The sequence below is a fragment of the Oncorhynchus gorbuscha genome, linkage group LG08 (assembly GCF_021184085.1).
Source record: "Oncorhynchus gorbuscha isolate QuinsamMale2020 ecotype Even-year linkage group LG08, OgorEven_v1.0, whole genome shotgun sequence".
Classification (NCBI taxonomy): domain Eukaryota; kingdom Metazoa; phylum Chordata; class Actinopteri; order Salmoniformes; family Salmonidae; genus Oncorhynchus; species Oncorhynchus gorbuscha.
The window spans coordinates 64307893-64321309 of NC_060180.1; the positions used below are offsets into that span (position 1 = coordinate 64307893).

Consider the following 13417-nt stretch of genomic DNA (forward strand, 5'->3'; position numbering starts at 1 on the left):
TTTTGTTGACAGATTAGAATATATTGAGAGAACGGGTTCAGAAAATAGGCATCAATGAAAGAAAGACATCCAGTTATATGCATATTCATCTCAGTGTTAATACCAACTGGTAAATTAAAACAAATAACAAGATTATTTTGGCACATTTTAGGGTTAGGAAAGTATATACACTGCTCCAAAAATAAAGGGAACACTAAAATAACACCTCCTAGATCTGAATGAATGAAATATTCTTATTAAATACTTTTTTCTTTACATAGTTGAATGTGCTGACAACAAAATCACACAAACATTATCAATGGAAATCAAATGTATCAACCCATGGAGGTCTGGATTTGGAATCACACTCAAAATTAGTCCACACTACAGGCTGATCCAACTTTGATGTAATGTCCTTAAAACAAGTCAAAATGAGGTTCAGTAGTGTGTGTGGCCTCCACGTGCCTGTATGACCTCCCTACAATGCCTGGGCATGCTCCTGATGAGGTGGTGGATGATCTCCTGAGGGATCTCCTCCCAGACCTGGACTAAAGTATCCGCCAACTTCTGGACAGTCTGTGGTGCAACGTGGCGTTGGTGGATGGAGCGAGACATGTTGTCCCAGATGTGCTCAATTGGATTCAGGTCTGGGGAACAGGCGGGTCAGTCCATAGCATCAATGCCTTCCTCTTGCAGGAACTGCTGACACACTCCAGCCACATGAGGTCTAGCATTGTCTTGCATTAGGAGGAACCCAGGGCCAACCACACCAGCATATGGTCTCACAAGGGGTCTGAGGATCTCATCTCGGTACCTAATGGCAGTCAGGCTACCTCTGGCGAGCACATGGAGGGCTGTGCGGCCCCCCAAAGAAATGCCACCCCACACCATGACTGACCCACCGCCAAACCGGTTATGCTAGAGGATGTTGCAGGCAGCAGAACGTTCTCCACGGCGTCTCCAGACTCTGTCACGTGCTCAGCGTGAACCTGCTTTCATCTGTAAGTGGCGAATTTGCCAATCTTGGTGTTCTCTGGCAAATGTCAAACGTCCTGCACGGTGTTGGGCTGTAAGCACAACCCCCACCTGTGGACGTCGGGCCCTCATACCACCCTCATGGCGTCTGTTTCTGACCGTTTGAGCAGACACATGCACATTTGTGGCCTGCTGGAGGTCATTTTGCAGGGCTCTGGCAGTGCTCCTCCTTGCACAAAGGCAGAGGTAGCGGTCCTGCTGCTAGGTTGTTGCCCTCCTACGGCCTCCTCCATGTCTCCTGATGTACTGGCCTGTCTCCTGGTAGCGCCTCCATGCTCTGGACACTACGCTGACAGACACAGCAAACCTTCTTGCCACAGCTCGCATTGATGTGTCATCCTGGATGAGCTGCACTACCTGAGCCACTTGTGTGGGTTGTAGACTCCGTCTCATGCTACCACTAGAGTGAAAGCACCGCCAGCATTCAAAAGTGACTAAAACATCAGCCAGGAAGCATAGGAACTGAGAAGGGGTCTGTGGTCACCCCCTGCAGAACCACTCCTTTATTGGGAGTGTCTTGCTAATTGCCTATAATTTCCACCTGTTGTCTATTCCATTTGCACAACAGCATGTGACATTTATTGTCAATCAGTGTTGCTTCCTAAGTGGACAGTTTGGTTTCACAGAAGTGTGATTGACTTGGAGTTACATTGTGTTGTTTAAGTGTTCCCTTTATTTTTTTGAGCAGTGTATATGAATCATTTAAAAAAATGTATGCACAAAAATACAGATTAATCAAAAATACAGTGGTTTAATTCATTCTGAAAATTGCCACATTGTTATTTAACCCACGGTGATGTTGGAAGATTAGTGTACATATAATTATAATAGGGAGAATAATTTACAATAATAGTTTACAATAATAATTTACTATACCCTCTATTGCCTGCACTAACCATGGAACTGTGGGATGACACAGTCAATGTGTTGCGCCATGGGTCAGGATGAAACTGTAACTGCTTGGTCCATAAATACTATGTATTATTTTAATGTTAGAAACTGTTACTAATGACCCTCAGCAACAACCACATGGCCGTGACAGCATTTACAGAGGAAATTAAGCAAGTTAGGCTATACCAACTGAAGGGAACTAACAGTAAATTGGCAGTTAAATGTGTTATTAGGCCTACTGACAGTCGATACTGATAGTGGCTAATATTTAACACAATAGAAATAGGAAACAGAGAAAGCTGGGGTAGCATATAATTAAGACATTTGATAGTGCCCATTGCTGTAAGTTAAAAGGCCATACAATTTAAATTCTGCATAATGCCACAGCATTTCATAAAGTTCACTGTGGGAAAGTTGATATGCTTCAGTTTGCTGCCATATTACTGGTTTCACATCTGTCTCCACCGATTACAATATAAAATAGATCTAAAACACAATTTATATTTACAATTCCTTTATCCAAACAGATGACTCATTAACCTAACTCTTATCGTTATAAATTACAGTATATGGAGAATGCTGTAATTTCTATCTGAAAAATAAAGTTGATGCTTTTTCCACTTGAAACCGGCAGATTTGCTCAACATGGTTTCCTCTTGCTTAAAGGTGGTGGAATTATGAGGGAATTAAGTCACGGTCAGAATACGGCGTATCTATTGACACCTCCGCCATACCTTCATTTATTTGATCTCCACCAAGAACAAATAGCAAGTGAATAGCGTGCTATTCTCGTGCTTAAATTCAAGGTAGGAATACGCATAGAGAAAAGTGCATAATAATGTAATAACATTCCATTTACGCGCCCATAACTCGGGTAGGAATCAGGGCCTTTGAGACTTACCCAGAAAGACTCACAGGTGTAACCGCTGCCAGAGGGGATTCTAACATGTATTGATTCAGGGATGTGAATACGTATGTAAATGAGATATTTCTGTACTTAATTTTCAATTAATTTGCAAATATTTAAAAAAAAAAACATGTTTTCACTTTGCCATTATAGGTTAGTGTGTAGATGGATAAGATTTAAAAATAATAATATTTAATCGATTTTGAATTCAGACAAAATGTGGAATAAGTGAAGGGGTATGAATAGTTTCTGAAGGCACTGTATATACCAACTTTGCACACAGGCTTGGGGCAATATTAATCTAATACTTTTTTCTATTACGTCCCCATGAACTTGCAAAATATTGCCAAGTTGAACAATACTCTTCTATTACCTATTTCAGAAAGCTTGTAGTCCAGGGAAAAAACATATTTTCATCAGTCTGCTCATTGTCTTTAATCATATTCCATATTTTGAAGCAGTTTCTGGCAAGACTAACTCAAAATAATCTAAATAATCATTGCACAAATGACACTTCATGTGTACAGTACATCTGTGAGAGATTTTAAGAGTGCTGGGATCATTCATGGGCACAAATATTAATAGAATAAACTAAAATAATAAAACAATACAAATAATAAGCCTAACCATAATAATAAACATTACCATAATCATCATCCCACTTGAGACCACTGGTATTATCAGGGGAACTGAAAAGTTGTGCCAGAGACATTCTATTGAGCCCTATGCCATCCTCAGAACCGGAAGCAGTTCCAGTCTTCTATCATACAGAGCGGCGCCTGACAGGTCTCAGTGCCAGTTGGTCTTGCACGGACAACAGTTCTTCCTGCCCACGGTTTCTCTTTGAGAGATGCAATAGTGGTTTGATCATTAGTGCGCACAGGATAGCAAAATAGTTTCACTTCCTGTTGTTCCTCAAGCCAAAATGGCATTTAATGAAACTCTGGGCCTGTTTTTGAGACTTGAACTCAATTTTTTTCCCTCCATATTCCATCCAAGGATGGGTAGGGTATGGGTTGTACTTTATATGCCTCTTGAAAACTTCTGCTACGAGATCCTTTTTATTCATGTGCCAAACTCTGAAGCAGTTTCTGTCTGGTATCATACAGAGTGCTACCTGACAGGACTCACACTGCCAGTTGGTCTGGCTTTCCTTGCACAGACAACATTTCTTCCTGCCGCCAGATTTTCTTTGAGAGGAGTCAACAGTGGTAGGATCAATTATGGGTACAGGGTAGCATGGTCGCTTCACTTCCACCAATTCCTTCTCTTCTTCTGGTTGTTCTTCTTCCTCCTCCTCCTCCTCTGAAGACTCTTCTTCAGCCTCCTCCTGCTTACCAATGTCAGCAAGCTGCAGGCACAGCTGCTCCCTGAACTGCTTGTGGGTCATGGACTTTTTCTTCTTCATCTGGGCCATGTCCTTCTGCAGGAGGAAGCTGTTCACCACAGCAATGTCTATAAAGTGGAAGAAGAAGGTCTTGTACCACTTCATGGTTTTGTGGGCCACACTGTAGCATTTGATAAGGGAATCAGACAGGTCCACACCCCCCATATACTTGTTGTACGGCTTGATTGCCTCTGGGACGGGTATGCACTGTGTTGTCCAGGATCCATTTTTGCTCTGTTTCCTGATTTTGACCTGCTCCCCTGCGAATGCCTTATGAATGGTGGTACACATGGTGACAGGTTGTGCGCCCATCCACTTGGTGAAGAGCAGCTCCCCATCACGGAGCCAGCGGATGGTTCCCTTCTCTGCTCGAGCAGGCATGCTGTTCTCTCGGATGCCCACACAGATTTCACGTATGGTTCCGCATGCTCCCAATTTCTTTTTGTACAGGTCACGGAAGAAAGTTGTGCTGGTGAAGAAGTTATCAACATAAATGTGGTATCCTGTGCCCAAGTAAGGCACCTTCAACAGGTTCATGGCAACATCATAGCTCTCCCCTTTGCCTGAAGCAGATGGGTTTTTGGTCATAAAGACATTGAAGTCGCAGGTGTAGCCATTTCTTGAATCTGCTAAAACATACAGCTTGAATCCATACCTGTAGGACTTGGATTTAATGTATTGTTTGAGGCTGTGGCGGGCCTTGGAGTGCACCATGCGCTCATCAATGGAAAGGTTCTGGAATGGGTGGTAGAAGGCTCTGCATGCATCCAAAATCTGGTCTTTTAGAGGTTTGATTCTCATGAGCCGATCATAGTCCGCAGTCCCCTTCTTCTTGTCGTTTTCCTCATCCTCTGCTGGGTCACTCATGTGCAGTGAATAGGTGATTGCCCGAAATCTTGTCATAGTCATGACTGTACAACAAAAAGGAAGGCAATATATTCTGTTTCGATTCCAGTAGTCTGATACAGTGTGTACATTCAGCAGACCCATATAGATTACAATGCTGAGGTATTTGTACATTTCCTCCACAGATACAGGTTTCCATGGTTCTTTGATTCCATGTTCTTGTCTTCTCTTGGCATTCTTGTTGGTGTTTGAGCAGAGAGTATCAACAACGTCATTACTGAAGAAGAGCTGGAAGAGCTCTAGAACAGTGTAGTTCTTTGAAGTGTCTAGCTGGGGTCCAGGAGTCCTAGCTGGTTCGAAAGGTAACCATTTATGCTCTTGGTCTGGTTCATCCTCAGTCCTCCACTTCCTCTCTGACCCACTGAAAAGAGGTGTGGCTGCATGAGCTCTGTTTTTGGATTTGGCAGGGCTGGGTGTCCAGGGGGGAGAGGATGGAGGCCTGGCCTTCCTTTGCGGTGCTGCTTTGGGGCTAGAGGTGAGTTTTGTTCTTTTTGAAGCCCTGCTCTCGATTACTTCTGTATCAGGGGGAAGGTCTTCTCCATCTTCCTCACTTGACTCTGAAGCTTCGATCTTAGGGCGAGAGGAGATGCCCCTTACCCTGAGTCGTGTCATAATTGGAGGAGAGTCATCTCCCCCTCTAGTCTCTGTAACTTCTGTCCCATCTGGAGGGTATTCACCCTCCACTATAGTTTCTGTAACTTCTGTTCCATTGGGAGGGGATTCTTCCCCCTCCATAGCCTCTGAAGGTTCCGTCAGATAAGGAAGGTCTTCATTCTCATCTCTGAAAAACAATTAATAAAATATGTTTTAGGTGGTGCCATACATATAAAACAGCATCATTGTGACAATCTGGTTTCTATCAACTTACTTAGAGAAAGGTTGGGTTTGTTGATAAAATTCCATATTTATGCAAATAATACGGAATGGAGAGCTTGACAGTCCATAAGGCCAATATGATAGATTTTCTAACCCGTTTAATATTGTTTGTTTACAAATACATTTTATACAGTTTAACTAAGCCCATGAGACATTAGTGTTATTTTTCAAGAATCAATAGGTATACACTACCGGTCAAAAGTTTTAGAACACCTACTCAAGGGTTTTTCTTTATTGTTTACATTGTAGAATAATAGTAAATAAATAAAAACTATGAAATAACACATATGGAATCATGCAGTAATCAAACAAAAAAAGTGTTAAACAAATATTTTAGATTCTTCAAAGTAGCCACCCTTTGTCTTGATGACAGCTTTGCACTCTCTTGACATTCTCTCAACCAGCTTCACCTGGAATGCTTTTCCAAAGGTCTTGGAGTTCCCACATATGCTGAGCACTTGTTGGCTGCTTATCCTTCACTCTGCGGTCCAACTCATCCCAAACCATCTCAATTTGGTTGAAGTCGGGGGATTGTGGAGGCCAGGTCATCTGATGCAGCACTCCATCTGCTTCTTGGTAAAAATAGCCCCTACATAGCCTGGAGGTGTGTTGGGTCATTGTCCTGTTGAAAAATAAACCAGATGGGATGGCGTATTACTGCAGAATACTGTGGTAGCCGTGCTGGTTTAAGTGTGCCTTGAATTCTAAATAAATCACAGACAGTGTCACCAGTAAAGCACCCCACACCATCACACCTCCTCTATGCTTTACGGTGGGAAATACACATGCAGAGATCATCCGTTCACCCACCCCGCGTCTCACAAAAACACAGCAGTTGGAACCAAAAATCTCCAATTTGGACTCTAGACCAAAGGGCAAATTTCCACCGGTCTAATGTCCATTGCTCTGGATTCTTGGCCCAAGCAAGTCTCTTCTTATTATTGGTGTCCTTTGGTAGTGGTTTCTTTGCAGAAATTTGACCACGAACGCCTGATTCATGCAGTCTCCTCTGAACAGTTGATGTTGAGGCTACAATCTGAGGTAAAGTTAATTGCCGATTTCTGAGGCTGGTAACTCTAATGAACTTGTCCTCTGCAGCAGAGGTAACTCTGGGTCTTCCATTCCTGTTGTGGTCCTCATGAGAGACAGTTTCATCATAGCACTTGATGGTTTTTGAGACTGCACTTTAAGAAACTTTCAAAGTTCTTGAAATGTTCCATATTGACTGACCTTCATGTCTTAAAGTAATGATGGACTGTCATTTCTCTTTGCTTATTTATGCTGTTCTTTCCATAATATGGACTTGGTCTTTTACCAAATAGGGCAATATTCTGTATAACACCCCTACCTTGTCACAACACAACTGATCGGCTCATACACATTAAGGAAATCAATTCTACAAATTTACTTTTAACAAGGCACACCTGTTAATTGAAATGTATTCCTGGTGACTACCTCATGAATTTGGTTGAGAGAATGCCAAGAGTGTGCAAAGCTGTCATCAAGGGAAAGGGTGGCTTGTTGAAGTATCTAAAATATATTTTGATTTGTTTTAACACTTTTTGGTTACTACATGATTCCATGTGTTATTTCATAGTTTTGACATCTTCACTATTATTCCACAATGTAGAAAAAAAATAAAGAACAACCCTAGAATTAGTGGGTGTTCTAAAACTTTTGACTGGTAGTGTATATAATTAAGAAACTATAAATATCACACTGGGTGTGGTAATTTCAATAAATAAAAATGCAAATGACTCAATATCAAAATGTGTAAAATGGGTGTTAGAACGTTAAAGATATTTAAGCAAACAATACTGAGCGGATGCTTAAATTAAAATGCTATCCACTCTGAACAATGTAATAGTTCAACTCACAGGTCCAAAAGTCGATCCAACTCCTCTTCAAAGATGGAATCTAGAAATGAATCGTTGCTGCCACATGCTTGAAATTCTCCATCAGAATTCATTTTTCCTGCTTCCTTTCCATTGTCATCTTGAACAACACTGCTGTTCTCAGATTGCATTGCCTTTTTCCTGGAAGGTATTTCAGACAAAAACAATGGAAATTAATTCACACAATTTAAGTGGGAGCCCAAGACTGGAGCACAGAGAAAACAATTGATCATATGATGCATGTTCTCAACTCATTAACTGTGTGTGCCATATTTCTAAATGCCAGTAGATTGATCAACATCAAATGTGGAGAAGGGGAGCAAAGACTGGAGTCATACCAGATTTGTAGCTTGCAGTAATAGGAGTCAAGGTGCAGACAAAAATCACAAGAAAGTCAAGAAATATAGGTGTGACTTTCTCACAGGACCACCCTATGAAGGTTAAATGTAATGTATTTAATCAGCAAGGTATATTAAAATAGATCCATCTGCATTTAATAGTGAAGCTGTGACTCACTATCTTTCTTGCTGTTTTGTGCAATCGTTGATAAAAATTAGCTTTTTCTGTTTGTGATAAATGACTTTCATAGATAGTAATGCAGAACCATTCATTTGCATTAGAACACATTTTTACATTTTATGTGACGTAATGGTTTTACATGGTCATTTTTTGGAATACGTGTTCTTTGGGAGAAGTATTTTAACATGATTGCAATTTATATTAAAGTACTTCAGGCATACTACCTCTTATCGCATTCAGAGAGGGAGCGTTAGTTCTGCACCTCCTCCAGCTCCATCTTTGCTGTTTGTCCACTGGTTCTGCCTGAAGCCAAAACACATGATCGCAGCCATTCTACCAAACCCATATGGTTCCACAGCAGCACTTGGGCCTTTCAGTTATATATGCTTAATATTTACGTGTCTAACAGGTTACATAACCCAAACACCATCCCAAATTATTACTAGAGATATGCACCTCTGTTATTACCTCTCTCTTCCGCCGTTGCTCAACACAGAGTTCGCACAACAACGCAACCAAAAACAACATATAGCACATACACGTCAGCTAACAATTCTACTTCTTTTTTGGTATTTTGACTGTCATCAAACAAATGTAATAGGTACATGCCGCCACCTACTGTATTGCCTATGTATCAGCCTACTATTCGGAGGTATGAATTCATAGAGGACCGCAGTATGAGTCACAACACCCGTAAAACCTAGCGGTCAAACAAGGAAATTGTTCCAATGAGGACTATGTTTTGTGTAGACTTACCCTGGCGTGACGTTTTGATAACCAACTAAATCTCTCTAGGACAAGGTGATTTATCAGTATATTCGCCTGAATTTACCCCGACAAAAATGAAACGCTATTTAGGCTATCATAAAGAACTACAAATGCCATGATGATCTGGAAGAGACTGATGAATCGAGGTAAGAATCTGGATGAACTATCTAATGTTAGCTACATTTTGTAATTAATAAATCAGCTACATTTCTTTAAATTGGTAATTCTGTGAACTGCCTTGTGCAAGTTTTAAATTGACACTACCTGTTAGGAAGGTGTCAGCTAGGGATGGCGGGCAGGAGCTCGCAGGGATTTATTGCATTATGTCTACTTTGATACTAGTTAGCACTTTCGATTTGGAGAGTAAGTAGTGCCGAATATATGGATAAAAATCACCTTGTCCGAGAGAGATTTACATGGTTATTAACGTCATGTCAGGGTAAGCTAAAAAAAAAACACAGCCCTTATTTGAATTGTTTCTAAAATTCCCTATGAGAACAACGAATGGTGGAAAAACGATTGGAACCATTTTGGTTCAAAACATCATGTAACTCTTCTGCAGTAAAATCTTATACACCAAAGTACTTCTCTGCAGCTGCCACCACAACATCTATCCTCTGATTTTATGTTCCATTCCTGCGGTACAATTGACAACCATGGCCATGAATGCCAAAAAAATAATCTTATTGAAGCACATGTTGTTTTATCACTCTCTATTGGCCTCGTCCTACTCTTAGAATCCCTCACCCTGGATCTATCTTCCTCTCTTCACTGCCTTAGCAGTCGAACAGGGCAACCTCAAACAGCCTTTCTCTCACCGGACACCTCTGATCTCCAGCACCATGGGTACCCCCACAATTTACACATAACTTTTTCCACTGATACTAAACATTCCTTTGTCTCATGTCCTCCTGCACACTTCTCACATCTAGGAATCTCTCTCCTACACACTGCTGTCACATGACCATAAGATTGACACTTAAAACACCATAATGGGTTCGGGAAAAAAGCTCTCACGGGGTAACTGACACATCCTAAATTCACTTTATCTGGTAAAGACATACATCAAAATGTAGTAGTACAGACAGTGTATTGTCTGTTTAACCACGCTCTCCACCGGTCTGCGTCACACCAAACGGCGGGCGTCAAAGACACCGGGAAACTTCTACTTCAGCTGACCTTCCTCAACACTTAACTTCACTCCAGTTATCACTCCTTTCAACGGCACCCTGGTCTGGAGAGGAAAGCAAGTCACAGTTCTTCTCCCCAATCGCGTGGTGGGGAGCGCACGCTCCTACTGGACAGCAGAAATGCAAAAAAATAGACATGATTCTGCTTCAAGTCACTTTCACTGACCCAACATTCCCCAACCTTTTCTCCACATATGGATCTGCCAGATGTTAAGGATCCATTGTCTCCAGACATTTCTCTCACTGGGCCAGAATAGCTCTTCCAAAGGTTCTGTGTGATCCATATGAACTCAAAACATGTTCCACTTTTCTCCTTTTTTTCCTGTACGCGGTCCATGCTGTCCCCCCCCCCCACACATCTTCCAGCGACCATACCGCCATCATCTTCTGCTTAATCAGATCTTCCAGAAGGCATGTGCATTCCACCATTCCATATTATTTACTTATATGTTCCACTTTTCAATTTTTTGTTGAACATTGCAGATTGAAATAACATGAATAGAGCCGATGTGATTCCTTATTCTATATGTCAGAGAGGCATGTTTGTGCTACATAGCCTATTTCTATCTGAATGTTCCAAAGCGTTGCGTCCTGCTGAACAGGGGTATAATCTTTAGTCCAAAGAGTTGCAACGAAAATGAGTTTTCATGTAGTTCATTCCCCGTTTTGTTCCATTTGCTTTCGTTTAAGATAACATTTTGCAACAGAATCGGTGTAATGAATACATCCCAGTTCTTTGGGGTCGAAGAAAGCTGTAAAAACAGTCAATGTGTGCGTCTTTTATTGCCTTTGAATTATCTGTAATTTGTTCTTGTTTGTTTGTATACTGGTCTTTTGTGGGGTGCAACTAACCTTGGCATGACCCTGGACAACACCCTGTTGTTCTCTGCAAACATCAAAGCAGTGACCTGCTCCTGCAGCTTCATGCTCTACAACATCCGTAGAGTACAACACTACCTCACACAGGAAGAGACACAGGTCCTAATCCAGGCACTTGTCATCTCCCGTCTGGACTATTGCAACTCGCTATTGGCTGTGCTCCCTGCGTGTAACATCAATTTAATTTTTAGTTTAATTTAACCGTTATTCAACTAGGCAAATCAAATCCCTGCAATTTATCCAGAACGTTGCAACCCGCCAGGTTTTCAACCCTCCCAAGTTCTCCAATGTCACCCCGCTACTCCATGGTGCTTGCCTACAAAGCATCAAGAGGAATTGCCCCTCTCTCTCTTGAGGCTATGTTCAAACCCTACACCCTAAACAAGATCAATAAGGGAGCTTTTTTGAGAACGTCTTCACTGTTCTTTCATGCTCAATGACACACCATGGCCTCTCCGCTTATATTGGAGCAGTTTTGAATGATTTCATATGTGGTATGATTACTAGTTAGGATATTGCAGATCTGGACAACTATCCACCTACCACTATTGTCATTAAGAATGATGGATAGAGGGCAGGATAGGCACCGGTAGACTACATTGACCTGTGTGGTATAGTTAGCGGACAGGAAAGCATAGTTCATAAGGGAAAACCAAAACACCTTGAAATAGGAGAGAGATATACATGTTTAGGGATTATTATCCTACCTAGACTAGCCTACAACACTGCATTGCAATGAATAATTGAATTAGGCTATTGTTTACAGGTGAGTACAGCATTTGACTCTAGGCATGTATACTGCAGGGAAATTGTCATTTGAATAACGACAAAAGCCCTGTGATTTTCTAGATTTCATTCCATTTGCATCAGTTGTGGGTCTGCTCTCAACCGTTTATAAAGTAGAGAAAGGCACAGTAGCAGCCCAGTCTGGCTGTATTTTAAGTTCTGACACTGGGGCAGGTAGCCTGGTGGTTAGAGCGTTGGGCCAGTAGCCGAAAGGTTGCTAGATTGAATCCCCGAGCTGCCAAGGTACAAATCTGTCATCCTGCCCCTGAACAAGGCAGTTATCCACTGTTCCTAGGCTGTCATTGAAAATAAGAATTTGATCTTGACGGACTTACCTAGTTAAATAAAATATAAAAATGTATAGTAAAACCTGCAAAAGAACAAATGTTAACATGGGGGGAAAACGCACTACACCCTCTGCCCAATAAAAACAAAAACTCCCCAAAGCAAAAAACAAAACAAAGTTAGACATTTCTTACTGTCCCTGTGTAGATAAATACCATTTAGTGCATATTGGTTTTTAGTCAACCTAAGGATAGTATTCATCTAAGCAAAATGATTGAAACCCAAAGGAAGTCACCATTGTATTTTAGATACATTTGGTCCACAAAAACTCACCATCTTCTTCTTCTTGCATCCAACAAAAGTGCGTTTGGCCACACCACCTTTTGCTCCATCATGGCCGCCGTTGGCCACAACCTGGAACAGCACAAACACACCCCCGGCCGAAGTAGTTCAGATGATATCCCATACAGAAGGACCACAAACCCCATTTTCACTCATCCATGGAATCCCAAGTCATCTCGATATCTTGTTAATGTCAGAACATTGCAAGCCAAACCCTTCGCTGCTGATCTGGCCGCTATTCCGCTTGTTGTTGTAGCTAGTAGTAGCCAATGCTACCTGTGCCTCCGCCGGAACACAAAATGTAAACAATGTTGCTACTTTAGGCAGATAAAGCCATCTCCTTATTTGCTGTAGGCTGTAAAACTCCGGCTGTGGACATATAAGGTAGCTTGTTTGAACGATTTTATCTTGAGAAACACCGGATTTTCAGATTAAAACGAAAATATAACCCTGAAAAGCTCTGTATAAAAGAGCGCGCCATGAGACCATTGTGCTTAAAGCCAAGAGCAGACAAAGCTACACGTGTTTACTGAAAGTGTAGGATGTCACTTGAAGACGGAACATTTGAGATCGACTACAGTTAAGCTGCGCAGACACACACTACACTCTTTTAGACGTGGTTAATTGCTGAATCAAACGTTGAATCCGTGAGGGATTTACACAAAAATATGATAACGCTAGTGTTCTACACATTTTTTCGGAATATTCCACAATTGTGTGGCCTGCTGAACTGAAATAGATGCCGGTACTGCTTATATTTAGGTGCAGCTAA

The 13417-nt window shown here is 41.5% G+C and overlaps 1 protein-coding gene across 7 annotated transcripts; it reads right to left on the reverse strand.

Moving 5' to 3' along the window:
* Window positions 1-1741: 1741 nt before the first annotated feature.
* LOC124041995 (piggyBac transposable element-derived protein 4-like) lies at window positions 1742-13362 on the reverse strand. 7 transcript variants are annotated; one of them, XM_046360240.1, is made up of 5 exons: window positions 8864-10684; window positions 8620-8698; window positions 8215-8307; window positions 7859-8017; window positions 1742-5886 (listed from the first exon to the last, which is right to left on the reverse strand). In XM_046360240.1, the coding sequence occupies exons 4-5, from the start codon at window positions 8005-8007 to the stop codon at window positions 3711-3713; spliced, it is 2325 nt and encodes a 774-aa protein (XP_046216196.1). In that variant the 5' UTR covers window positions 8008-8017; window positions 8215-8307; window positions 8620-8698; window positions 8864-10684; the 3' UTR covers window positions 1742-3710. The 7 variants fall into 7 exon arrangements, with proteins under 7 accessions (XP_046216196.1, XP_046216197.1, XP_046216194.1 ...); XM_046360241.1 differs by having other exon boundaries at window positions 8852-10684; XM_046360238.1 differs by lacking the exon at window positions 8215-8307.
* Window positions 13363-13417: the final 55 nt, after the last annotated feature.

Coding starts and splice junctions, on each gene's coding strand:
- LOC124041995 (XM_046360235.1), bottom strand. CDS start 12,791: ATGGGGTTTGTGGTCCTTCTGTATGGGATATCATCTGAACTACTTCGG. Junction 8,018..12,636: donor GATGCAAGAAGAAGAAGATG/GTGAGTTTTTGT, acceptor AATACCTTCCAG/GAAAAAGGCAATGCAATCTG. Junction 5,887..7,858: donor TTGGATCGACTTTTGGACCT/GTGAGTTGAACT, acceptor ATTGTTTTTCAG/AGATGAGAATGAAGACCTTC.